Source organism: Colossoma macropomum, unplaced genomic scaffold, assembly GCF_904425465.1.
Source record: "Colossoma macropomum unplaced genomic scaffold, Colossoma_macropomum, whole genome shotgun sequence".
Taxonomy (NCBI): Eukaryota; Metazoa; Chordata; class Actinopteri; order Characiformes; family Serrasalmidae; genus Colossoma; species Colossoma macropomum.
Genome location: NW_023494801.1, coordinates 36,343,509 through 36,370,629, shown reverse-complemented (window position 1 = coordinate 36,370,629; position 27,121 = coordinate 36,343,509). Strand labels below are relative to the sequence as shown.

The 27,121-nt window shown below is 40.7% G+C and overlaps 3 protein-coding genes across 3 annotated transcripts; 1 reads left to right on the top strand and 2 right to left on the bottom strand.

Annotated features, from left to right (window-relative positions):
* Window positions 1–3,553: 3,553 nt before the first annotated feature.
* LOC118821001 (monocarboxylate transporter 7-like) lies at window positions 3,554–18,177 on the top strand. The gene is made up of 8 exons (XM_036589394.1): window positions 3,554–3,904; window positions 4,206–4,603; window positions 7,718–7,973; window positions 9,889–10,032; window positions 11,853–11,981; window positions 12,723–13,002; window positions 13,878–14,521; window positions 15,661–18,177. Exons 3-8 carry the CDS (start codon window positions 7,736–7,738, stop codon window positions 15,897–15,899), a joined length of 1,674 nt encoding a protein of 557 aa, XP_036445287.1. The 5' UTR covers window positions 3,554–3,904; window positions 4,206–4,603; window positions 7,718–7,735; the 3' UTR covers window positions 15,900–18,177.
* Window positions 18,178–19,589: 1,412 nt separating this feature from the next.
* LOC118821374 lies at window positions 19,590–22,089 on the bottom strand. Its single transcript, XM_036589952.1, has 3 exons — window positions 21,001–22,089; window positions 20,756–20,828; window positions 19,590–20,583 (listed from the first exon to the last, which is right to left on the bottom strand). Exons 1-3 carry the CDS (start codon window positions 21,898–21,900, stop codon window positions 20,498–20,500), a joined length of 1,059 nt encoding a protein of 352 aa, XP_036445845.1. The 5' UTR covers window positions 21,901–22,089; the 3' UTR covers window positions 19,590–20,497.
* A 94-nt stretch (window positions 22,090–22,183) lies between these two features.
* Window positions 22,184–25,579, bottom strand: LOC118821058. Its single transcript, XM_036589464.1, has 5 exons — window positions 25,398–25,579; window positions 24,137–24,254; window positions 23,506–23,542; window positions 22,483–23,394; window positions 22,184–22,219 (listed from the first exon to the last, which is right to left on the bottom strand). The coding sequence occupies exons 2-5, from the start codon at window positions 24,241–24,243 to the stop codon at window positions 22,184–22,186; spliced, it is 1,092 nt and encodes a 363-aa protein (XP_036445357.1). The 5' UTR covers window positions 24,244–24,254; window positions 25,398–25,579.
* Window positions 25,580–27,121: the final 1,542 nt, after the last annotated feature.

Sequence of the window (27,121 nt, the reverse complement as noted above, 5' to 3'; positions counted from 1 at the left end):
CATTCCAACTAATGGAAGCTAATAGCTGCATATTAGCCTGGTGCTAACTGCTTGCCTAAATCACAGTTCAATTACCTAATGCACAACATAGCCAATCTCTCATTTTCTTTAATATTTAATAGTTCTCTTATTTTCCAAATTTATGTGGTTTCTGACACTGTATGACACACTGCTATCTAAAAACATGGACTAAGGTACATTAGCATAGCTAAAAACGGTAACAGTTTCCGTCTGAGGCTGTTCATGTATATATATATATATATATATATATATATACATATATATATATAACAGTGTGACAGCTACAGAGTCAGAAACCACATAAAGCAACACTAAAGCCTTTCTGATGAGTTTACTAGTTTATTTAATGATTATCTTCAGCATGTAAAGAGTAACGTATATGTGTGCCTCTACTGCATGTGATGGCATGAATTCTGGCCCTGCAGGTGACCCCTGAGCGTGGCCTCCTGCAAGCTATGGAGTGAGAGTGAAGTCATGTGTTTTATAAGCTTTAACCAAATGAACTCATCTCACCTCTCGTCTGACATTTCAGGGAAGTTAAAATGACAGCCATGGCTGTCAGGAGTGGTCAGCAGTGTTTTAGAATAACTTCGCCTGTAGGCTCCGATCACGTCCGCTGCCCGTCAGCACTGCAGCACTCAGACAATTTAACCAGACTTCTGAGGTCAGCACAGTACGCTTCTCGAAATGTTTGTAGGTCCAGAAAGCAAATCAACAAATCCAGCAACACACCATAGATTGTTCTAGAGAAAAGTGTCCAATACGGTATCAAAACACTGCATTCACACCTCAATCAGACTCACTCTGATCTTACTGTAGCTTCTATCTAGCAAATCTATACCTGCACGTACAGATAGACATCTTATACATCTTCTATCCATATCTTGTATAATCTGAAATATATATACATATCAATATATGAAATATATATACATATACATATACAATGTATGAAATATATATACATATACATATCAATATTCTATCCTCTGTGTACCTGCATCTCATTTATCTACCACAGACTCACTAACTGCACATATGGAAATGTGTACAACTGTACATATCAAAGCTTTTTATTTCATAACCTATATTACAACCTATAGTACAAAGCTATATATTGGGAATGGTGCAATACTAGTGTATATTTATGTGTATATTGTGTATATGTGTATATATTTAGAGCCTAATGTTATATGTATATATATATAATTTATGATGTTTATATAACAGTGATAAAAAAAGGTTTCTTTCTGGAGTTATCTGGAACCATTTTTAAAAGGCTCTTTAACTCCTAAATGGACAAAAGCCTGATATTTTAAAGGGCCCTTATTAACATTTTTCTTGTATGTTATTTTTCCCCGACATCCACTTATTTGTGTGGCTTTGTGTACCGAAAACAGTCATAAAACAGCCTCTTTTCATCCCTTAGAATTAAACAGGCCTTTTCTGTTACCCTTCTTTAAGACTGATATATGTAAATGAGCTCTATTCTGATTGGCTGCGCTTCATTCAGAGAGCAGTCCAGGCTAAAACACTCCTTATAACTTTAGTGTGAGTGGGCAGGGCTAAACTGTTGTAGGCAGAATGAACAGGCAGTGTTTACATACTACATCAAACTTTTATTTAAATTAATCAGCATAATTAATCATGATGTGGGCCCTTTAAGGGGTTAATGAACTGTAATCAACAGGTTCTCCACTTATTAGTTTCTATAAAGAACCATTGTTCTGGTGGATTTTTTCTTTTTTATTTGATATCATATTTATTACAGTATTATTTGATGCAAACCTTTTTCATAAAATACTACAATAATAACTGCTCATATTTACATAATCATATGTACAATATACAATATTAACACTAATACTAAACTGACAGTGTTCCTTTAAGTTGGCTGATTTTACCTAAATCTATAAAACTGCACAATTATATTATTTGATGTATGGATCTTTCAACAGATATAGCATTTCTCTAGATGTTGCTAAAACAGAAAAGAGGAGTATAAACAGTGGCGACTTCATGGTAACTTGAATTATATTTATTGCCAGACAAAGCTTTGACAGAAAGAACATGACATGTAAGAAAAAAGCTTTAAACCAGGCGTCTAATTGTGTCCAGTCGTAAAAAAAGGAAGATAAAACTGCATTTCCTCCACTCACTCCACGTCCTCCACCTGCTGAACCTTTCCTAGAGCTCTAATTTGTGCACTTTGTGTTCTTTCCACAGTCACTGCAACACAAGACACACAAACACTCAAAGGTCGTCTGTCAGACTTTGACATGTGACTTTGTACTAAGAGCCAGCAGAGACTCGTCTGGAGAGACGCTCTACAGTCCTCAGAGCAAAATACAACTTAGAAAGTCTGAGAACGCTCTTATAGAGAACTCTAGAACAGGAGAAAATACTGAAATACCTGCACACACAACCTAACACACACACACACCCTAACACACACATACACACCCTAACACACACACACACACACACCCTAACACACACACACCCTAACACACACACACACACACACACACACACAACCTAACACACACACCCTAACACACACACACACACACACACACACACACACACCCTAACACACACATACACACCCTAACACACACACACTCTAACACACACATACACACCCTAACACACACACACACACACCCTAACACACACAACGTAACACACACATACACACACACACCCTAACACACACATACACACCCTAACATACACATACACACATACACCCTAACACACACACACATACACCCTAACACACACACCCTAACACACACATACACACCCTAACATACACACACACACATACACCCTAACACACACACACATACACCCTAACACACACATACACCCTAACACACAACCTAACACACACACACACCCTAACACACACACACACCCTAACACACACATACACACATACACCCTAACACACACACACACATACACACCCTAACACACACACAACCTAACACACACATACACACACACCCTAACACACACATACACACACACACCCTAACCTTGTATATGGCTCTATGTAGAACCTTTTTGAAAAGGGTTCTATGTAATATCTAATAGGGTTCTTCTAATGTAACAAACTTGGCGTCAGACCAATAGCAGAACCCTTTTTGGTGCTATATAGAACCCTATACAACACATTCTCCATCAATCTGTAGAACCATTTCACCATGTAAAGAACCTTTTAAGCATGCGTATGGTTCTATATAGGATTTATGGTTCTAAACAGAACCAGTGCCTCTACCGAAGACCCCTTGAAGAACCATGTTTAAGACTGTAGGCTTTAATAAAGGGGATTAATAGAATAAAGCCCAAAAACCAGCAACACAGATAAATATAAAATAACCTTCACACTCAGACTGACTCTACACTGCCGTCCATCAGAGTGTGGAGGGGGCGGGGCGGGGCGGGGCGCATGACGTCACCCAGCGACGGCCTGTACGTAGCACGAGGATTCTCCTCAGTGTAAACAACGATTAATAAATCAAACAGTTCGAACTGCTGCTTTGATGCTGATGTTCTGAAAGACGATGCAGATCCACACAATGATAAAGTGGGCAGAGTTCATTAGTATTCGCCCCCCCAGGCCGCGCGCTGTCTGTGCGCCCATGTGGCAGCAGCTCAGAACCGGAATGAACCTGTTCCACCCGGTACGGACTCAGCCGCTCTCTGCAGCTCACAGTCAGCCTCACAGGCGGAGAGAGGCGACCGGCGCTGCGGCCTGCAGCTCTAGTGACTTTTATCGGTGGTGGTCAGCATCAGCACGAGCACCAAACAGGCTCAGACGACGCCAAAGCGCAGAGATCCAGACTTTTAATACAGCTGAGAAAGTTTGATGGTGCTCTTTCTCACAGCCCAGAGCAAAAAACACCAATATTTCACTTATCTATTTTAATTAATATACTCATGACACAAATTACTACGTATTTAAATGCTGTATTATTCTATTAAAAGTTTATATTTTTTGCTTTTACTTAAATAATACAGCGGTAAAAATGTAATATTTTTTTTTATATATTCACATTTTGTAAAGTTTAATTACTGAGAGACAGAGATAGAGGTAACATCATCTATAAAATACTTATACATTAAATATTTATTTATTTGTTCGTGTTTTTATTTATTTATTTCTCCTCTAGCATGTGGCGTGTTGCCCCCCCACCCCCACCCCCACCAACGCTTTTAGTTTAAACTGTACAGCAGCAGCTCGCGCGCACGCGCGCACGCGCTGGAATACCGGCTCATACCGGTACTGAGAGAAGGAAAAAGAGACACAGGGAGCTGACAGTCGGAGAGAAGATGTGCTGAGGAGAAGAGAGGAAAGGAGAGCAGCAGCGGGGAGAAAAGAGGAGAGAATCGGAGCTGGTCAGTAATCCAGCGCTTCAGGCTCGGTCCGGTTCAGACTGAAGCTGACCGGCTCTCAGCGCTGCTCTCCGCCCGGCTCTGTCAGTGAGATGCTCCAACGAGGAAACGCCGAGATTTAACGTCTTTTTTAATATCAACCGACAACTTTCCTCGGTGTTTCTCCTCGTTTTCGGTAAGTAGAGCTCACAGATGAGTTTTTAATCAGTTCTGTGAGAGATGTAGAATGTCAGAATCTCATTCGCCAGCTTCTTGTTCAAATTTTCCGTTCCACCTTAAATAGTGCGGTAGTGATAATCTGGCGCCGGGGGCTCCAGAATGTAACTGCTGCACCATTTAAGGTGGAACGGGCAAATTGGAACACGAAGCTGGCGAATAGCTGAGCGAAGTTGAACGGAGATTTAAATTTTGTGAAGTAAAACAGTAAAAATGATTATTTGTGACTTTTTTGGGTTAAAGTCGTCTAAACAAGCTGCTGTCCGGGCCGGTCCGGTCTGAACGCATCGGCGTTCACACGAGCAGCAGTGCGGACCGGCTAGTGCAGGAAGGAATCGTTCATTAGATTTGAAGCGGTTCTTTGCAGTGAATCAGTTGAACCGATTCACCACTGAATCTTGATAGCCGTGTGTGTTGTAGAGTAAATCATTTTTGGGACTTTTATTATCATAATAGTAGTTTTTTTTTTAATTTACATAGCACCCTACATACAAGAGAGCAGTTCGAAGTGCTTTACTGGGTGTTAAAAGAAAACAGTGACATTCAGAATGAAGAAAAGAAACAAGAAAAACAGATGTCATAAAATACATTTTATAAATAAAAAAATAAATAATTGTTTTAAAACATAGCACCTAGATTCTCACATCTCCTTTCTTTAATTGATGTTTCATATTTTTTTTATTGTTTCTGTTTTCTTTTTTAATTCTTCTCGTTTGCCCGATTAATGTTTCTATGGTTATATGTATAAAAATGTTTTTTTTAATGTACATACACATATTTATATTTTTAAAAATCTATAAACAAATCTCTATAGTTATGTTAACATATAAAAAATGTCCAAATGTATCCTAAAATCATATTAAAATGAGCTCACTGTAATCCTCTCTATAGACTGGGGCTCAGTGTTTGTGCTGGGTATGTTGTATAGTCAGAGAATGAACGGAACTGAATCGGTGAATCGGGTGTTCGATTCATTGATACACTGGACAGCGAGAATGAAGAATCGATTCGGCGAACTGAATCAGATCTTCCCATCACTGCTGCTGCAATGCACTGCCTTGCCACTTGCGTCATCTGCAGTCAGTGTCGCACATGTTGAGCAAGCACACACACACACACACACTCATGCATAATACCCCACACCCTTTATTTATCTCACTAATGTGTTCTGTGTGATAGCGTGCTGAGGAAGAGGTGGAGTTGAGGTTAAAGCAGGGCAGAAATAAAAAAGAAATAAATAAAGAACAAATTTGAGACGCTTGCAATTATAAATTTTGCTAAGAGATTGAGTTTTAACACATTATAGAAAAAGTGCAATGGAATTTGATTATGATCACATTTTCAGTACATTTTCCTCCTAGAATTTAGGTTATTAATGAGTAGCAGCTGAGAGCTCAGCTCTACGCCACATTTAAAGGGACAGTAGTGTCTGCGGACTGCAGTCTTGTGAATGAGGCACCAGATTCAGCATCATCTCTATCTCCTGCAGTGCCTTGTCCCCTGCCTCCCCGCCCCAGACGAGCTACTTTATGACATCATTCACCAGTCCTGTTCTGCTGGAACACCTTGTCCAGCCGGGGCTGGAAGCACAGCGTAAAGATCCTGTTCTTTATCAGCAGCTGCCTGAAGGACAAATGAGGCGTCCTGATGTGGCTGTGACATCATTTCCAAAACTTTTTAAAGACTTTCAGCCCTCGAGGCACATCTTTAGGTACTAATTACACCGTCTGGATCCGCAGGCTGAAACAGGATCTTGTACATAGTCAGAATAAAACCAATTAAAGCTTGTTGCTGATTGTAGCGCTGCCGAGCTGCTAGGAGAGACATTTTATTCCTTTAGGTATTCAATCGATAGATTCACACACCCACACACACACACACGCACACACACACACACACACACACACACACACACACACAGCCCGTACCCAGGAGAAAGTGCTTATGTGTTTTTTGACAGGGAGGATTGGGCGATATGGCATGATACCTTGAGATATTTTCACGAGGCACAATATGTATCAAAATATTTAGTTTTTCTGAGATTTAATAAGTTGGAACAGACAGAATCGAACCTGTGGGGCCACATATAAATACTAAAATACTAAAATAATAATAAGATTTTTATTCAAACTTCACTTAATCCAGTTAAACTGGCCTAATAATGCTTACTATGTAATAAAACATGTAGGTAGTCAGTGATCTTTAAGTACTGATGATATCGACGATATGCTCAGAAAAGCACATTGGGACATAATTTATTATGATAGCGATAAAATATCGTCACATTGCCCACCTCTAACTGTATGACACACTGTTAAATAAGCATGGACAACAGTATATTAGTACAGTAGCAGTCGCAGCCACCTTGAAGCCTAATCATGCCTATGTGAGATCACTGAAAGGGGAAAATCATGTAAATCTGATTTCTCACCAAACTGTCACTTTAAAGGGGTCCATGCAGTGGCTTGTGTGCAGTGTTTACATTAAGCCCTCATTAAGGTTAAGCTGGCAGCTTTTCTCAGTAATCTACACGCAGTGCTGGCTCAGCCTGAGGGTCAAGGGGAACAACATCTGCAGCTATCAGAGACAAAATCTACTGCCATGTTTGCTGTGCCAGTAGGTACATATCATAACCTGTACTGCAATAAAAGGGTCACTACTGCAGTGAACTAATGACGGCAGTAACAATAAAAGTACCGTCCAAAAACGACACAAAAAAAGAACAAAAGCAGCAACTCAAACTGCTTAAAAATGCAGTCCATCCAGCTTCTGTCAGCACAGGAACTGAAGATTATGAGTCTCTGTTCTTCTCTTTTTGGATCCTTTTGGTCTCAAATTTGATGCTAATGCTCCAAAGTGAGAGGTGTGAGCAGCAGTAAAACAGTCCAGGAGATGAAACAACACAACAGAATGAGAGTGAATACACAAAAATGATATTGATGGTTAAAATGGAAGTGAAAATGTGAAAATGCTCAGGAAAGTTCAGATCCATCCGTTTTACCTGAGCACACGTAACTCTGTAAATGTACCTGGTTACCTGCCTCTGCTGACGTGTCACGCTTTTGTTTTTCAGGCAGAAAAATCTCCAGCCATGAAGGGACTGGTGCCCACGCTGCGGGGGTGCATGAGCGCCAACGTGTACCCGCAGGTTCCCGATGGAGGCTGGGGCTGGGCCGTGGCCGTGGCCTTCTTCTTCGTGGAGGTCTTCACCTACGGCATCATCAAAATCTTCGGCATTTTCCTGCAAGACCTCACGAACCATTTTGGAGAGTCCAACAGCCGAGTGTCCTGGATCGTCTCCATCTGCGTCTTCGTGATGACCTTCACAGGTCAGACACCTGCCTTTAGCCTTCAGCAGCCACTCAATAAAATGTTTTGGGGATGTATTTTAGGGAAAATTTAGCTAGAACTGGACAATAAAACGATAAAGATAATGATAAAAACACCCAATAATGTTATTTGAGGTGTTTTTGAGAAGCTTGAACTTTGAATGTTTGATACTTCAGTACACAATGTCCTGCTGTGTCTAATACTCTCTAAACAGGGAGAGAGAAGAAGTCTAGCCGTTCACTCACAACACACAGCAGCTAGTAAGTGCTAACAGGCCAGCTATTTTCAGTGTTTAAATTATGGAGACCCACATTTTAACCGAAATGGACCAATTTAAAACAGCCTATTGAGACTCCTTAGTTAGTTTTTCATCAAATAATCCATTATTTCTGCCCCTAAATGTGGCTAGTTTAAGTTTACTCACCTCAGCTGTCAGCATTACTACAGTGTTCAACAGAGTTTTAAGTTTATGAGGATTGCTGAATAAGCAGTTATGTATAAGCACTACAGTGCAACGTATCGCAGTGTATCACAACTAGCATGTTAGCTTGTGGCCATAGCATTACATACATGTGAAGATGACTTTGCTGCATAGCTCGTCACCACAACATATTTAAACATATCTAAGAATATAGAGCAACCTTTGTGTTCAGGATGCAAATTTAAAAAATAAGGCTGTGCACCGTATATTGAGACACAGCTCTTCTTTTATTATACAGAGACACATTTAGAAATAGGTCATTCAAGAAAGTGCTTTCTCAGTAAGGTTCCCTCGTGCTGTTAGTCCGTCTGGGTGCAATTAGACATCAGACATTTATATCGCTGGAGCATCACGTGAGCTTTTATGTTCCCACAGTGTACTTTATGAGCTTTTTCCCAGGTATAAATTTGCCTTATATGTAGATCTTGTGCTTAGAGCTCAGATGTAAATGGCAGGAATTGCAAGTAAAACCTGTTGCAGTAAAAAGCAATGAAAGGAGTTCAAGTTCAAATTCAGATTGTAATTTGTATTAAAAATGATCTCATTCTCTCTCAAAAACACCACACAAGACCAAACAGACATCAATACACAACACTTAATATACTTAATGTCTTTATGCATCCTTAGAATGTGTAGTATTCCTGATGATACTAATAATAATAGTGATTATGTCACTAATAATAATATTGTTAATGTTAATAATGGTAACAATAATTACAATAATAAGCTCTTTCTATGGAAGAGTGTCCTGCCAGTAGATTTGCCTATTTTGTGGGCACACATAGACGAAAAGGATATCCATATGTAAACAGATATGCTGAGTTGGTCTGGGTTCAACGCCCTGACTGTTGTCAGGACAGACTAGGACTCAAGCTGCCTCTTTCCTGTGACAAAGCATTATGTCGCGTCATGCTTCTGCACACAGACTCAGATTCTTCCAGCTGAGAGGAGCTGAAAGCAGCAGTTTTCCCTGCACAAACACAGTCTAATCACTCTGATGGGTAACTCTGAGATAAACAGGACTTCCTCAGAATAAACCCTGCGAGTGGTTGGCCTGAATGGCCTCTGTGCTCTGGGAGCTGTTCAAGCACAGCTTTGAATTTCATTTTGGAAATAGACCAAAAAGCTGTGATTAGTTTTACCAGGGAATGTAGCCCAGATTGAAGTCATAACCTGGATGTTCATGTCAGCATTTTGCCACAGAACACACTCAATAACAATAACAACACGGAGCACAGCTGTACTGTAATTCTGTTAGCATGATCTGGATTGTAACGAGACTAATATCACTGAGAGCTCAGAGTTCAGCCAATTACAGAAGACCATTCAGTCCAGAATAATCACAGTCAAAACTACACACTGCAGATTCATACTGGATTAAAATCACAGTTAGTGATGTATCCCAATGATATTTGTGTTGTTTTTCTCCACAGCCCCTTTATCCACGGTGCTGAGTAACCATTTCGGATGCAGGCCGGTGGTCATGTTTGGAGGTTTCCTGATCAGCCTGGGGTCGGTCAGCACAGCCTTCACGCAGTCCATTGACCAGATGTACGTCACCGTGGGCCTTGTCTCAGGTACTTGTGCTGCCCAAGATGTGTGTAAATGTGTATATGTCTGTGTTTTTGTGTCTTTACTTATATCTGTTTGTGTTAAACAGTGCTGACCACTGCTGTAAACAGTGTCCTCTGTGTGGTAGATCATGTGTCCAGTACATTTGTACAAGTGTCTTAAACTTAATACATACCATTTTATATGGACTGCACCTCTGTTCATTTACTGAACCCAGTTAACCCATATGCAGCGTTTTTGTACCCTAATATGGGTGTGTGGGACTCAGTGTGTCATTTTAACACTCAGCTGCTGTGTTAGAACAAGAGGTTCAGAGAGGAAGATCACTTAAGTCAACTAATATTTATTTATATATTATATATACATTAATTATATTTATATTTACATTATTATTATATAGCCACAAGCTAATATGTTAGCCCCAGGCTAATGCCATAGCCAAAGTGCAATATGCTATGATACAATAGTACAATACAAGGAAAAAGTACAACATGCTGCAGTACAATATAATATGATACAGTATGGTACAATACGGGACTATATAACACAGTGTGATACCCTACAGTACAGTAAGGTACAGTACGATACATGATATGTTACGATACAATACAATACATTACAGTATGATAAGTTCATATATGTGTTGCAATACAATACAGGACAGCATGACACTGTGCAATACAATATTATATGATAAATTATAATATGTTAATGATATATTATATGTTGTTTTTTGATATAATATAATACTATACAATATGATACTTTGTGGTAACATATGTCCTAAAGTTTGATGCAACACAATATATGTTACCATACACTATATGTTATGTTGTGATACAATACAGGACAGTATGATGCAATACAATAAAATATGATACAGTACGATACATCACAATACAGTATAATATAATGTGGTACAATACAATATGAAACACTATATGCTCTATTATTACACTACTAGAACATCTATATTACAGTGAGATTAACACCTCTAATCTGTATTATAGTTTTCTTAAAATGCAAAAATTAAAAGAAAATGAAGCTGTTTCTGCTTCACACCTCAGCTGTAGGGACACACCTGCATTCGAGTCAGCGATGGTGGATCATAACTTATTCACTTCACACCTGCAATATAACTTATTACTTATTACATAACAACAACAAGTTACAACCAGTCTGACCATCCCTGCAGTTCCCAGCTTCATCCACCCTCCTGCTGTCCACCTTCTGCTGAATCACCGTACAGACGCACTGTGTGGTTCAGACTTTCTTTAAAAGCTCTGACTGTGTTTCTGCACAAATCAATGTAATTCACAATTCTTCTTGAAGGTACTGAGAGGGAATCCAAGCAGTGCTCCGACTGATCTGACCATGTTTTCTTACAGAATTGGCTGAGTCATGATTCCATCTGTCATTTGTGCTGATTTATGTTGTAATTTTACCAGATTTTGTACCACTTTGATCAAAATGATGAAAATGGCAACCTATTTCCTCAATGTATTAATATCCATCGCTTTTCATCCTTTGAAATTCACGCCATCACCTGGCAGACTTTTTTTTCTGCTAGCTTTCCCCGATTATCAGAGCACTTTCTTTTTTCTGCAAATGGACGCGCCCTAACCCAGCGATTTCTTTCTTTGTTTTTCTCCTTGTCCCTTTTTTGTCTCTCTTAATTGCAGTTTTCTTTCAGAATTATGTCCACTGGGTCCCGTGGAAGCCAGCGGCCTGGTGCGTGCCGTGCTTTAACCCCCCGTAGCCTGACCTGAGCCCGTGTCAGTAGAGGGCGCCAGTGGCTGTTATCCTTTGTGCTGTTTGTTTACAGGCCTGGGTTACTGCCTCACCTTCCTGCCTACAGTCACCATCCTCTCGCAGTACTTCAGCAAGCGCAGATCGCTCGTCACGTCCGTCGCCTCAACCGGAGAGTGTTTCTCCCTCTTCGTTTTAGCTCCAGGTAACGCCAGCGCACCTGGCCACAGAGCTGGTCATCATCACTGCACAGTAAAGAGGGAACAGAGTGCTTCTCACTCTGCCATGTGATAGTTTCTGCTGTTAAACTGAAAGGAGAGCAGTCTGTGAACCCACTCAGCCAAAAGGCCCACTGTGTTCATCAGGGTGTAAATATCTTGTACCATATTAAATCCCCTTAAACTTAAAAGACAGATTTACACAAATTTTCCTTTATCGCTTTTCACAGGAGCCATAAAATGCAGTTTCCACCTTTTTATATGGACTATATTTTGATTAGCTACGTTAGCTTCTTCTTTCCTGTGCAAAACTAAAGAAGTTAACTTTAAATACCGAACATAACTTGGCTGATTAGGCTGGTTTTGGCTGGTTAAATTAGCTAGATAGAAAGCTAATATTAGATATTTACATTCAGCTTTGGGCTGTTTTTTACTTTGTTGATGGCACAGTTCGGCATCTATATATGAAAACATAGCAATAATGCTATTTTAATTGTATAGTTTCATTCATGTAACTCACTTTGAATTGCCTTTGTGCATGAAATGTGCTATATAAATAAACTAAAGGAGCCAGTTCAACACTGAAGCAATACATTTTCAGCTGTTAGTTGTTTTGCCCGGCTGCTCCTGAAAGAGATTCAGCTTAAGTCTAAGTAATTATTTCCTTAAAGGGCCCCATTAGGAATATATTGCTGAAGCATCGCTGCTATTTTTCTCTCACTCTGCAGCCCTGAGTGCCCTGAAAGATCACATCGGCTGGAGGAACTGCCTGGTTGTGATTGGGCTCCTGCAGGCGTCAGTCATTGCCTTTGGAGCGCTGCTCAGGCCCATCATCATCCAGCCCACACCCTCCGCCCCAGAGGAGGAGGAGGGGCCTCAGTCTCCCCTCAAACAAACCGAAAGCAAATACGAGCTGGAGAACGAGTTTACCCGAACCTCCTTCAGCTCCGTGGACTCCGGGGTGCAGTCCATCTCCTCCTCCAGAACCAACCTGGCTGAGGGTCCGAGGTAAGACTGTGTTCAATATATCATTGGTTAATCTTTATGTGATGTATCTAACAAGTGACAGAGGTTTATATGTCACCAATTAAAAGTGGACAAACTTCAGAAAACCTAAAGGGAAACTAAATCCTTGTTTATGTGCCAGGAATAACTTTGCGATGCCCAATAAATGGTCGTGGTAATCGAGTGGTCTTAATCTTGGGTTTTGCTTACGAAAGCAGTATCCTCACAAGGCTGATTGGGGTTGTCCCGCCCACATAGCTTTAACAGATGTTCCCCCTCTCTACGTTCAAGTGAGGGAAACCTACAGAGAGAAAGCTAACCACCGAGCGAAAGCAAACCCAGCCTGTTTAACTGAACTATAGGACTTTATGCAATATATATCATTAATCAGTTCTGTGATATTGGCCTTTGGAGTACTGATATTGCTGCAGTAGACAAATGAGCACTTTAGCTAATCTCTAAAAGTTAGGATAGTTGATGTGTCACAAGCAGAGCCTAAACTATTTCATTTAACATCAAAATCATACAAGATTGAGGTTAACAGAAACCAACAAAACTAAGATTTCTGGAAAGCTCTGCCCCTGTTTTACAATAATTATAATATGTATGACTTCGTGAGTTCCAGATGTTTATTTTAGTTCAGGAAATTTGACAATCATCATATTTGACAATTCGCCAGTATAAAATATTGGTCAGTAAAACAATATTTAACTAAAACTACTGGAGTCTAATTTTTGACCATATAAAATTATTATTTGTCTGAATTTTTAGCTCCTTAAAAGTGATATTGTTTACAGTTTTTATTGTGGTCAGCTCCTAATTGCAAGAAATCTCGCAGAAATATAATCGCAGGTTGGTGTTTTGTTTGTGTCGTGCAGCCCGAGTCGCAGTGCGGCGGAACGAGGCTCAGAACAAACCACAGAACTGCAGCTGGTGGAGGAGAGAGGAGAGGAGGAACCTGAACCTGCAGCACTTCCCTCAACTCCTCTAAAACAGCCCACAGCACAGCAGGAGGAGAAAGCGGAGCCGCGGGCGGCCCGGCCCAAACTTCTGGACTTTTCCGTGCTCACGGACTGCAGCTTTATCTGCTACTCTCTCTTCGGCCTCTTCGCCACGCTGGGCTTTTTCGCCCCGCAGCTCTATGTGATTGAACTGAGCGTCAGCCGCGGGTTAGAACGCGATCGAGCCACCTACATGCTGTCCACGATGGCCGTGGCCGAAATATTCGGACGCCTCTCCATTGGCTGGGTGCTGAACCGCCAGCCGATCCGAAAAATCTACATCCTGCTGATCTGTACGCTGCTGCTGAGCCTGGTGCTGGCGCTCTTCACCGCCGTCTCCGAGTTCTGGGGGTTGGCTTCCTGCTGCGCCGCCTTCGGCTTCCTGTTCGGCACCGTAGGCTCCACCCACATCCCCATGCTGGCTGAGGACGATGTGGTGGGCATCGAGAGGATGCCATCGGCCGTCGGAGTTTACGTTTTTATCCAGAGCTTTGCTGGGCTGGCTGGTCCACCACTAGCAGGTAGATAATACTGCACACCTTATGCTATTTAAAGGAACTCGATTACTTAAAATTGATTATAAGTTTTAAAAAATCATAGATTAAAGACTGTGTTCTCGATGAATTGACTTGGCTGTTAGTTTGCAATTCAAAAGATAATCAGTGTCATTATAAAGCTGTTCAGCAGTCTGAACATTCTCCACAAGGGGGAGCTATTAGCATTCGCTTTTACAAGCATCACTGAAAGAGAGGAAACCCACACCAGCAGAATCTCACTAATGCACATATGTTTGTACTTACAGATTTCATGTATGTAGAGTGAAATCAACTGAACTGCATAAAAAATTAAATAAATTCAAAATATATGAATTAAAATTAAAAGCTTGGCTTTATCAGAAGATTCGCTGTAAAACTGCAACATACAAAGTAAACAATAAGACACTTAAATGCCTGTTAGAAGCTTCAGTGCTTCAAATGTATATGCATAAGTAGAGCTTAAGTAGCATTACAGCCTGTGTGGGAAGTGGATGTACAGCCTTGTTAGCTTGGTGCTAAAATAACACTGAAATTCCCATATGAGTGCTGGCGGATATTAGCATAATCATAGGGTTGGTATTTGGGCTCTGTGTGAAGTGATAGAAATGACTTAAAAACAACGAAAATTCCGTAATTAATCATCTAAATAATTGCTACATTACTCAATTTACTGATGTAATTGATGACAACAGCCCTGTTGGGGTCCATAATTGGCTCCTTTAGCTACGAGGCTAATGCAGCTAATAAGTAATGGAAGCTTATACCCCACCAGGTGAACAAAAGTGGATGAAGTTCAGTCTTCCAGGTGGCTGCTAGTGTGTTTAGCTAAGCTAATGTACTTCAGTCCATGTTTGTAGATAACAGTGAGTCATACAGTGTCAGAAACCACATAATTATTAGAGATATTATTAGAGATATTAGAGATACTGAACACCTCCACACTGACTCCATGCTGATTGGTGGGGTGTAAGCTTCCATTACCTGTTAGTTACATTAGACACCTGACACATCTTGGCTGATGACATCATCATCATTTTATAACAGGAAACACTCTTATAGACCCTGGGTGCCCACCTGCATTGCTGACCCCGCTCACTCCCTGCGTGTGTGTGTTGTGTTTTCAGGCGCTTTGGTCGACAGGACGCAGAATTATGGCTCGGCCTTCTACACCAGCGCGGCCGGCGTGGGCATGGGGGCGCTTTTTCTGGGTCTGGTCCGGCCCGCCAAACTCGGACTGTGCTGCTGCAGGAGGAAAGGTGTGACGCAGGAGGAGAAACAGGAAGACACGCACAGCGAGGACACACCCACTGACTTCCTGGAAGTGGACCTGGTTGTGGAAAGCAGCCCAGAGGAGTCCAGCTGATTCAGCATCAGTCTGAAACCCTCACACTCACCAATAAACACACGTACTGAAGGATACAGTGGGGTCAACTGGCTCGATTCACACGTACATCTTCTCCACATTAATAACATATATTACATCAACACAGTTTACATTCATGCGTTTGGAGCACAGCCAGTGTAGAGTCAGAGTCAGGTAGAGTCTTTCAGAAGGACTGGTGTGCTGCCCAGGCGGGGAACTGACCCCTAGTCTGTTACGTGGAGGGTAGCAGTTTTACTCATTATGCTCTACAAACCACTGACAGCAGTGAGTAACCTGAGAGACAAGCTGGGTTAACCGTTAAAATCCAAGCTTATAACATCCTGAGGCTTATTATACAGTTATTACACGGACTACAACACAAACTATCCTCAGATGTGAATAAAGCAGCGTTCACCCAGATTTTTAACTATTTTATGATTTAAGAAAGTCTGAAATACAGACTACACGTTTTGATATTCTACAGAAACTACAAGCCAAAAAAGGCCTACAAAAGGTCACTCTGAGCATCAGTGAAGGCGGCGTAGCGGCGCACAGAGTGACACGTTACAGCTCCATTAATAGTAAATAGACGAAATTCATGCAGAAACTTTTTACTGCTTAATAGAAGTTTGGAGCTGTGAGTTTTAAGGCCTTTTAAGGCCATTTAAGGTGTTGATATAATATGTCTTCAATGGAAATCTCAATGGAAATTATGGTGAATAGATTTGGACCAATAGAAACGGTCCAAATTTACATGGAATAAAATTTCCTTACATTAACGTTCATTACAGTCAGCGTAATTGTGAGATCACAGATCATTTTCTTCTTCTATCGTGATGTATGTGTGAGTGAAACTCAATTTCAGGGAGCGTCTCTAAGCTAGCCGAGAGTGATACTACTGGTTAATATTACGTAGCCCCTCCCACTGGTGCACGGTGACATCATCAAAATATCAGAAGACGTTTTAGGGGTGGGACAAAAGTTATATTTTGGTGGAGGATTACAGAAACACAAGAATGTAGTGTTTAAAATCCAGTATGATGAGTTATGTTTAATATTTCTCTTAAAAAGGTGCCGTTTTATAATAATTCATATACATTATTGATGTGGAAATAATGTAAACGTTTGAATCAAGTACTTTCGACCCCACTGTCTTCTTCAGTAAACACACTTGAACGATCCACCCAAAGACGGACATTCCCAGTCCCTTTTTTTCGGTGCCTCATTTTCTCCCCACTTTTAATTTATTTTTTATTTTCTTTTGTTTTGGACCAAACGAGAAACCTCAGGCCGGTCAGCGCTGCCGCTCGGCCACAGCGTGAAACGGTCTCTATGATTTGTCCGTTCCAGTGACGACAGGCCGTGTTGTGTCATTCGAGGTGAAATGTCGGTGTTCTTGTTTACAGCAGGTTGTTTTTCTACCTGTTTGTGGTTCATCCATTAGTGCTTAATGGAAACCGAGCTTGTTTTTAAAGCGGTGAGAGGTTTGAGTGGAGCCGCTGTGATGAAGCTAAAGTTTTCTTTGTGTTTGGAATTTCCCGTTCCACCTTAAATGGTGCCAGAATGTACCTGCTGCACTGTTTAAGGTGGAACGGTAGATTCCAGAAAGAGAGCTGGTGAATGAATAAGAAGCCGCTTTCAGCCTGTCGTTGCTGTGAGGTCATGACGTCCCGATGTAAACTGACCTCAGTGAGAGACACAACCACGGATGGGTCATATGATCTGCTCCAGCTTCACGTCTTCCACGTTCGTAACGCCGCCTCTGAGGAACTTTTCTGTACGAAGGACAACAAAGAAGAATGAATGTAGCAAATGTGTGTTCATCCTTTATCGGGGGGACAAATGGTTCTCATTGAGTTCCTTCAAAGAACCGAGAGCTCGTCAGTACAGCAGCAGAGTGAGCTATGAACACTCCCGACTCACTCTGATCACACAGGGAGTGAAGGAGGCAGCGCAGATTTAACTTTAATTTATTTTTATTTCCAAATCATTATCAGACTTGAATCTGATAATGATTGGTTCTGACCTGAACCAATTAAGGCGCGTCCTCACCTGAAGACTTGAACAGCTCTGATCTTCTTTGGTTTGTCAGCCATGATGTTATGATTGCACTGTAGTTTGTCTCGTTGTTATGATTTATGGGCATCACTTTCTTTCTTTTTTAATATTTTTGTGTAATGAAACCAAACAGTGATGTAGAGTTCGCCTTTGAAATGCTGCAACTGCTGTATTACAGTTAGTTTTACTGAATTAGAATAAATTTCAGTTCTTGATTTTATGGGTTTCTGTTTTATTTGAGTCCTGAAGTTTATTTGAGTTTGAACCAAAGACTGTAATATGAGTATCAATACATCATATTGATCAGTCTACTCAGGCTTTAGCAGAGCTCAGTAACACAGATTAATAACTGATCACATTGATTTATCAGTCTACTCAGGCTTTAGCAGAGCTCAGTAACACAGATTAATAACTGATCACATTGATTTATCAGTCTACTCAGGCTTTAGCAGAGCTCAGTAACACAGATTAATAACCGATCACATTGATTTATCAGTCTACTCAGGCTTTAGCAGAGCTCAGTAACACTGAGATTAATAACTTATCATCACATTGATTTATCATCACATTGATTTATCAGTCCACTCAGGCTTTAGTAGGACCTTCAGTGTTTGTAAAGAACCTATTTAGAGTTCATCGAACAAGTATGTTTAGTAATTAATTAAATAGTAATTAATAAAAATTAATAAAATACAAAAAAGTAATATAATAACATAAAAGTAACATATTTAATTTCTGTGTTCTGATTATATGCATTCAAAATACTTTATATGTATTCAGTTACATAAACACAGGAAATAAATATTCAACATTATATTAATTCATATTGGTTTGAACGGCACCCTCTTATGGTGAAGCTCATTACTGCAGCTTCAGCAGGGCCATGTGCTGAAATGAAAGCGCATAAATATGTGATTATTAGGCCAAACTGAGCCTCAGTGCTGCCCTCTAGAGGAAAAACATCACAGCTTGTAGCCATTATTTTACACTCTAGATAATTATGAACAACAGCCAACAGTGCAGCAGATATTGGACATTGGTGAAACTCACAAAACAATAAAAATATTTATTTATCTGAATTGTTCAGTTTTAATGAAAAAAACCTTTTTTACTGAACATGCACAGCGACTCTTTAGCACCGATAATAAGATCAAACTGCGGAGCTGCTCTTTTGTGACTTTGTATTATTGCACCTGCAAGACAGACACAAAGATAGATAGATTGATAGATAGACAGATAGAAAGATAGATCGATAGTTAGACATATAGATAGACAGACAGAGAGATAGATAAATTGATATATAGACAGATAGATAGATAGATAGATAGACAGATAGATAGATAAATGACCCAAATCACTTATGACTGTACTTACAGTGTTAATGTAACATTGTGAGTGAATCATAAATGTAGATGTGTAATTAAGATTTCAGGAGTCATGTTTATTTACTACAAGTTTATTTTAAAGGAGCAGTTCAAAGTGCTTTACGTAAATAAAAGCAAAATAAAAACAGGACAATAAAATAAGGGAGAAATAAAAAATGAAATGAATGAAAAAGGAGAGTAAAGTCTAAACAGAAAGTGTGAAAGATGCTGGAGATAAAAAGAAGAGTCTGAGTTTGAAGATGGACAAATTAGGGGCAGATCTGAGACCTTCTGGCAGCTGATTCCAGCTTCGAGCAGCAGGCGAGCTGGTTTAGTGCAGCCAGACGGACGTTTACGTTTCACTTCTTTGGCCAAACCTGTTCCTGCTGTATGTTGAACACAGTCTATTTACAGAAATACAGTTTTAGAGTTAAACAGGTGAAGGTTAACATCCTGCACTGCACTGTGAGTCAATGTGTTACCACAGAATTTAAACTGAATTATGGACGGCTGATATTTTCATCAGATCATTTTTTATCATCATCACTTCTGAACAGCAGATATTATTGCTGTTACACTGTAATCTAACCGGTCGTTGGAAGGTTTTTAGCCTAAATTCGGATTCGGGCCAAAATTTCAGGCTGGATTTCAGGTTTAATTTGGATCCGTTAGTTCACCCAGGATTCTTACGTGGTCTGTAGTCTTTGGAGCTCTGAAGTGCTCACTGACCTTCAGTCTTTCCTCCTCACTGCCGAATTACATCACTTCTGTCTTTGTTTAGGAGGAAATGTTCACGGATCCATTAGAGCACTTTTTACGAGCGTCACAAAGCAGCTTCAGAGCAAATCCGGGTCCGAGCCCCAAATGAGCAAGCCGAGGACGACAGTGGCAAGGAAAAACTCCCTAAGAGCAAGAGGAAGAAACCTTGAGAGGAACCAAGACTCAAAAGGGGAACCCATCCTCCTCTGGTCGACTCCGGATTTGCTCTGAGCACCGACACACAGTGTCTATGGGACCACAGTCATTTGGTGAGAGAGTGAAGTGAACCTGGGTGTCGTCAGGATAACTGTGATAGGTGATTTTGTTTTCTGGCAGGATTCAGCCTAAAGGGAGCACCTAGAGACGCGAAGATAAAGATGACGGGGTAGATAAAGAAACTTAGAGGGATGAGGCGGCTTATTTCCTAAAGTAGGAGAACATCCTGGTGAAGATGGAAGTTCTCCAAGGCTTCTCCTTTTTGGAAGTCGCACTGTCGGCTCCACCTGCAGAGAGAAAATCACATGTTCAGTGTTTGTCTACCTGATAACTGAAATGGCTGTATTATTATCTCTGTAATGCCTACTTTTAACGTTATATTCAGGGACATTCAGCTCAACATTTTTCACATTATTAAACCTAAACTATATATAAACTTGATTAACAGTGTAAACTTACTCATATCAGCAGTGCGACGACTCTGCAGACGGTCCTGATCTGAAGATCCAGCGTTATTGCCTTTTTTGGATTTCTGTGATGAGAGACGTTGATCATATTACCAACCTCGTAATCATTTAAGTCATACCACAATTCAAAGTGTTAATACTAATAATGCTTATAATATTCTGCTACTGATATAATGTAATTCATATTACTGGGATAAAATAGCTCAACATTAAAACTATGTAAAAATTATTCTTTACCTTTTTGAAGATGTTCATTTTTGGCATCTTGAATTTGAAGAATATGCTCTTGAGCTTCTTCAAGCTTAGGTTCTTCTTCCCCTCTGTTTCAGGCACTGCAGATGAAGCTCCTGCATCTAGAAGCTTCCGTAAATCAGGAATCAAGGCCTTGTGAGATTTACTGAGTTTTTCAGAGCTGCCTGAGTTCATTTCTGGTGTTTCTTCAGCATTTGAGGCAGCATCCCACACATCAGCTAACACATTGTCCATTACAGTGTTCACAATCTCTCTGGAGAACAGATCTATCGTGTCAGCAAACACGTCAGATGGGGGTCTTGAGACCTCAAAACTTTTAGGAGTGACTCTGAAGGGCATCACCAGGCTTGGAATATCTTCAGCTGAGGCAGAAGCTGGTCGAGGGGCAATGCAGGACATGAGCACACGTTTTACTGACTCGTCTGCAAATTCTCCAAGAAATTCAGAAGTAAAGTGGCGCTGAGGGTCAGTGTGGTTCTGCAGTTTTCTCACACCAACAACAGAGTCTGAGACATTCAGGGAGATCAGTCTGTCCTTTAGTATGATCTGCAACTTGTCTGCGAACTCCTGAACGGCTCTGGTCAAAATCAGGTCATCCACTCTTTTGGCCGCTGCAGATAACTCAGCAAGAGACATATAATGACCTGAGCCCTGTAAACCCAAGGAGGTCATCATGATGTCCACTAAAGTGGCCATGGAAACCCTCTCTCTGCTCTTTGGTCGCTCTTGTTCATCTGTAATCCTTACAGATGGTCCTTGAAGGTGTGATTCCTTACCTTCACCCTTAGATGACTCAGAAGGAGTCGGGGTCCCAGGAAGTGAGACAGTGTGTTCAGGTGACATGACGGGACAAGATCTGTCTGGACGTAAAGGATGTTTGTCCATGACTTTATTGCCCAACGTGGACCTAATTAGGTCACATGTCAGCTGTGGTTCCTCTGAACTTTGATGACCTCTTGATAAGGCAAGTTGGTCTGTAATTGCCTGAAGGACCTCATCAACAGTTCCCCCCACATCAATGTCTGAAGGGTCGACCTTCGCTGCTCTCTGCCGACACGCTGCAGAAAAATCCCTGAGCTCGCTCAATGCACTGCTGTAAACACTGTACACAGTGGACCACAGGTTCTCCTCAGAGACATCAGAACCTGATTCCCTCCCATCTGAAGGTTCAGATCGTGTCTCTTCCGAACCACTGGATGACGCACTGGAATGCAGACAGGTGCAAATTCCATCGATGACAGAATCGACGATTGCGGATGCCTTTGCTGAGCATTCAGATGGACTTGGTTCCGCACTGGAATCTGTCTGGCTGGTCTGGGCACTCACTGAACGGAGAGAACCTACAAGGAGGCTCTCTGAAGACTTCAGTAAGATTTCTCTCACTGCCTGAGCTGCCTTGGTTCGAGAGACCTCACTCTGGATTTTCTCCAAGGTATTAGGAGAGCAGCTTTGAAGGAAAGACGGTACCGGAAAATCCAGAGGAACGGCAGGAATGTCGTCTCCAAAGGGTGAAGCTGAGACCTCTTGAATGTAAGCCATTATGTGGTCTACAAGCAGCTCAGCTGTGCGAGACAAATCAGGGGAACCTTGTCTACATTTTGCCTGGTCATCATCAGAATCCTCGGACTTAGTTATCGACTCCAGCTGGAGTAACAGCTCGTCCACGAAGATTCTGGCATATGAGGATGCATTTCTCAGAGTCTGTGCAGGAATGGAAGCTTTAGTTTGGTTCTCCATCTTGAAAGCCATCCTTGACAGTTTCATTAGGCTGGGAATTCTGTGAACGTTACGGGCCGGATCAGAGCCGATATCGTCACTAATCAATGAACTCCGAGATGACTTAGTCATGTCTACCAGCTCTGATAAAAGACAATCGACAAACTCCCTAATTGTGATGCTCATCTTGGGAGGGTAAGACAGTTCTGTCTCACTTTTCCTCTCGAGTTCTTTAGACTCACTGATGGAGCAGATCTCAAGAATCATGTCTTTGGCACATTCCTGAAGTTGTGCCTGATCTTCGGACGTCAGTTCCTTGGGTTTCTTGATCCTCTGCTCAACAGGCAGTGACGAATGACGGAGCTCGACTGACCCATGTGTGGGTGGCAGGAGCTCGACTTTATCCATCACATTGCTAAGAAGCTGGAGCATGTGAGAATCCTCCTTTTCTTCGAGAAAGCCACCGATGGTCTTCAGCATGGCCTTCACTACATCTTTGTTGATCGCCAGCAAAGATTGACGTGAAGATCCTGGTCTTGGGAAAAGCGTCTGAGAGTCCAGATTCAAAACTTCTCCAAGCTGTGGAACAATGATTTTGCGTGATATGGTGGTCATGATCTTCACAACGTCCACGACCATCTCAGAGATTTCGTCTCTTGTGAACTGCAAGCAGAAAACATAATGACAGCTCTCAGTCATCACTACTATTGTTTTACAGGGGTCGTCTGCTTTGGTTTTGACTATAAATTAAACAGTTTTGAATAAAACACTCACCATTTGACGCATTCCATCCTGCATCACCTGTAATTGCCTGAAAGATTAAAATAATGCAGAAAGACATTTTAGTGCTGATGTAACAGAGACAGTGACTGTTAGAGGTCAACAAATTCATGAGTTGTGCTTATTGAACCACCCCTTTCTAAGAAAAACGCTGTGTCTGTTAGCTTTTTTGATCGCGTTATATTGGCTACCAACTGCTACAGAATCAGGAACAACCAATCAGGATTCAGCATTGTTACCACCATATTAATAATATTAAGACTCCAAATTTAAACCCTATAGAGAATATTTGGTCTCTTATTAAACACAAACTAGCTCTGCGATGTTCTTCAGCTGTTTGAAGCCGTCAGTGCTGAGTGGATCAATACTGACTCTTCTTTCTGTAAAAGACTGTCTGCAAATTTACACACAAAACTTCAACATTTAAAGAAATCAAAGTGAAAAGCTCTCCACGCTGACTTACTGCAGCTGAAAAGTGTAGATGTTTTATTTCTTATGCACAATAATGTTATTAATAGATATATTTGGTATTTGTTTACTTGTATATATGTTTGTGTGTTGTGTAAACATGATAGTAAATATGTAGAGTAAATCCTGGCTGGATCACTCAGTGCTGAGTACATACCGATCAGTCAGGCTCTGCAGGAAACGGGAGACGTCCTGAGACAAAGTCGAGCCGTCAGGCTCTGATAGAGAAGCTGCTGCTGCGTTACGAAGCTCTTCTCCCGCCATGTTAGACTGTCCTGAGAGTTTAAAACACAAAACACAAGAAATCAGAGAAAGAAATACAGCTAAACCTACCAGATCACAGCGTCACACAGAGTTACCACCTTCATCCCACAGCAGCCTTTTGTTCTGATAAGACACAAATGTTAATGTACTTTTGTCCTGCTGATGAAGTAGCATTCTCCACAAGGGGGCGCTATTAGCAATGTGCGTGTTATAGCAGTTCAGCAGTCACATCATTATAAACACATTACTGTCTAAACAATCAAGCATAATTAACTACAAACTTCATATCAGTGTAAAATGAAACAGCTCATGATTATGTTAATGTATCTGTGTGTGATGATCAGAACCGCCCATTATTCACCACATCACACAGAACTGTTCTACACACAGAACCCAAACTTTCACTGAAGCACATCTTCCTCTTCTGACTGATATACAGTGACTGATCTTCAGGTCATTTCTGTGTCAGCACTGACCGACATGAGCATCATAAAAGCTCGTTTTACACCCTCCGCAAAAGGTTCCACTGGGTTCCACTACTGATACACACCACAGAAACACATTCAAACAGACACTGAGCAGCTAAAAGGTTCTGTGACTTATAATGGTGGAACTCTATTTGGAGCATTAGAACCATTTTTAAAAGGATTATTTAAGGAAACATATATGAGTTCACCATCATAGAGGTTAAACATAATAATAATAATAAAAATAATAATAATAATAATAATAGGTTGTGTAATACAGAATAACCAGTATAATAAACTGCAACATAATCATCACTACACATATAAAAATAACCATTTTGTCAGATGGTTCTATGTGAAGAACTCAGATTTCTATTCATTATACTAATTATTAAATTCTGTATCTCCATCCAGGTTCTTTTTCTCTACTATAATATTCTGTTCTGGTTCTCTATTCCTATTATAATTATTTATCTATATTCTGGTTCTTTTTCTCTATTCTGGTTCTTTTTTAATAGTCTGGTTCTTTTTTTAATAGTCTGGTTCTTTTTTAATAGTCTGGTTCTTTTTTATGTTCTGGTTCTTTTTCTCTTCCACATGGTTTATTGTCCTGATTTATATCTTCATTTTTTAATTATCTTCTATTCCTTCTTTTTTGGGGTGTAAATGAGTTTAAACTGTACTCACCTTTTATCCGCTTGCGTACGAGAGAAGTTCCACGCTGTTCTACGTGAGAACACTTCGGGTTCTAGATAAATATCGCACATCCGAACCTCACACGCTCAACTCACTGACTGAACACGAGGCTGGAAACTGCAGCTATTTATAAGAAGGTCCCGCGCTCTTTATGACGTCATCCGAAGCTGCTCGGTAACTATGGCAACCAGACTTCACTACATACATATATACATACACATAGTACTCTCTCTCTCTCTCTCTCTCTCTCTCTCTCTCTCTCTCTCTCTCTCTCTCTCTCTCTCTCTCTCTCTCTCTCTCTCTCTCTCTCTCCAGTGCTCTGTGTAGCTCATACAATAATGGCTTCTCCATCCAAACAGGGCGATACAATAGAGAGTGATTTGGGATTCAGCCAAAGGCTGCACGACTTCTTATTGGACATATAATTCACTATTTCGGTGTAGATGTCCTAGTCTGACCCGCCCTACACAGGAAGCATGGAGCCATTTGAGACACAGCCTTTATTTCTGTTGTTGTGAGCTGATCTTTATTAAACTGCCTGTCTTAATAAAATATCATCGTTCTGTTCATCTAGTAGCTGCACGGTTTCACTACTTATCTAGAACATGCACGGCTTTTAACCTTTCCGTTCCACCTTAAACGGAGCCGCAGCTTCACTCTGCAGTTCATGAATGTCGGACCGTTACTGCTGCTCGATTTAAGGTGGACCGGAAAACGCGAGTAAGAAGCTCATTTCCGCTTCGTGAATTTGCGTCTCTCTGCTGAGAAGAGCAGAATAAACAGACCGTTATTGATCAGTTAATTGATCAGCATCACAGTTTAAACTCTTCATCCTCCTGTTTTGTGACATTGGTGGTGTCAGAGGCGGTTTTAAGGTTTGTTAAACTTGTTTGAGTTGTTGTTGTTCATGCTGGCTAACACGTCGGCTAGCTAACGCTAACTAGCTCGCTAATCTCCAAAGCGAGAAGTAACTACTGGCACTTTTAGGTCTCTGTACTGGATTTTTGGATATATGTTCACCTTTTGAGGCTCATAAAACATTTTTACATGTATGAAGCATAAAGTGATGTAAACAATCAGCTATAAACCTTTTTTCCACCTGTGAATCGTCAATTCGGGGTTTAATTAAGGTTCCAGAGGTCAAGTTCAGTCAGTGAAACTCTCCATTTAACATTTGGCGCTGTTACACTTTTCAGACAAGAACAGTTTCCAAATTAACCGAATGAGTCTGAATTATTAAAATTAGTTCCAACGACTCAAACGCGTGTAAACAAAACGATCCATTCATAGATAAATAAAGTAGTTTGAGATGAAAGTGTGTCGCTGTAAAGCTATTGAAAGTGGTCCGGTGTCGCCACCTGGCGGTTATTCAGTGTAACAGCTTTTCCCCAAAACAGCACAAAGGCACATAAATGGCAGAGCGAGCATCACACTGAACGCTCTCTCTCTACCAGTTAAGATGATCTTAACACTAAGGCGCTTTCAGGAAACTGGCCCTTGATCAGCATCCTACACTCTTAAAACAGGTTCTTCAAGAGTTCTTTAGTACAGACAATGGTTCTATATAGAACCATGAGCACTCAAAGCTTAAATGGTTCTTCAGATTGATGGAGAATGTGCTATAGATGGTTCTATATATATATATATATATACTTTATCACAAAAAATACTTATATATTATTATATAATATATATAATATATATAGAACCATCCA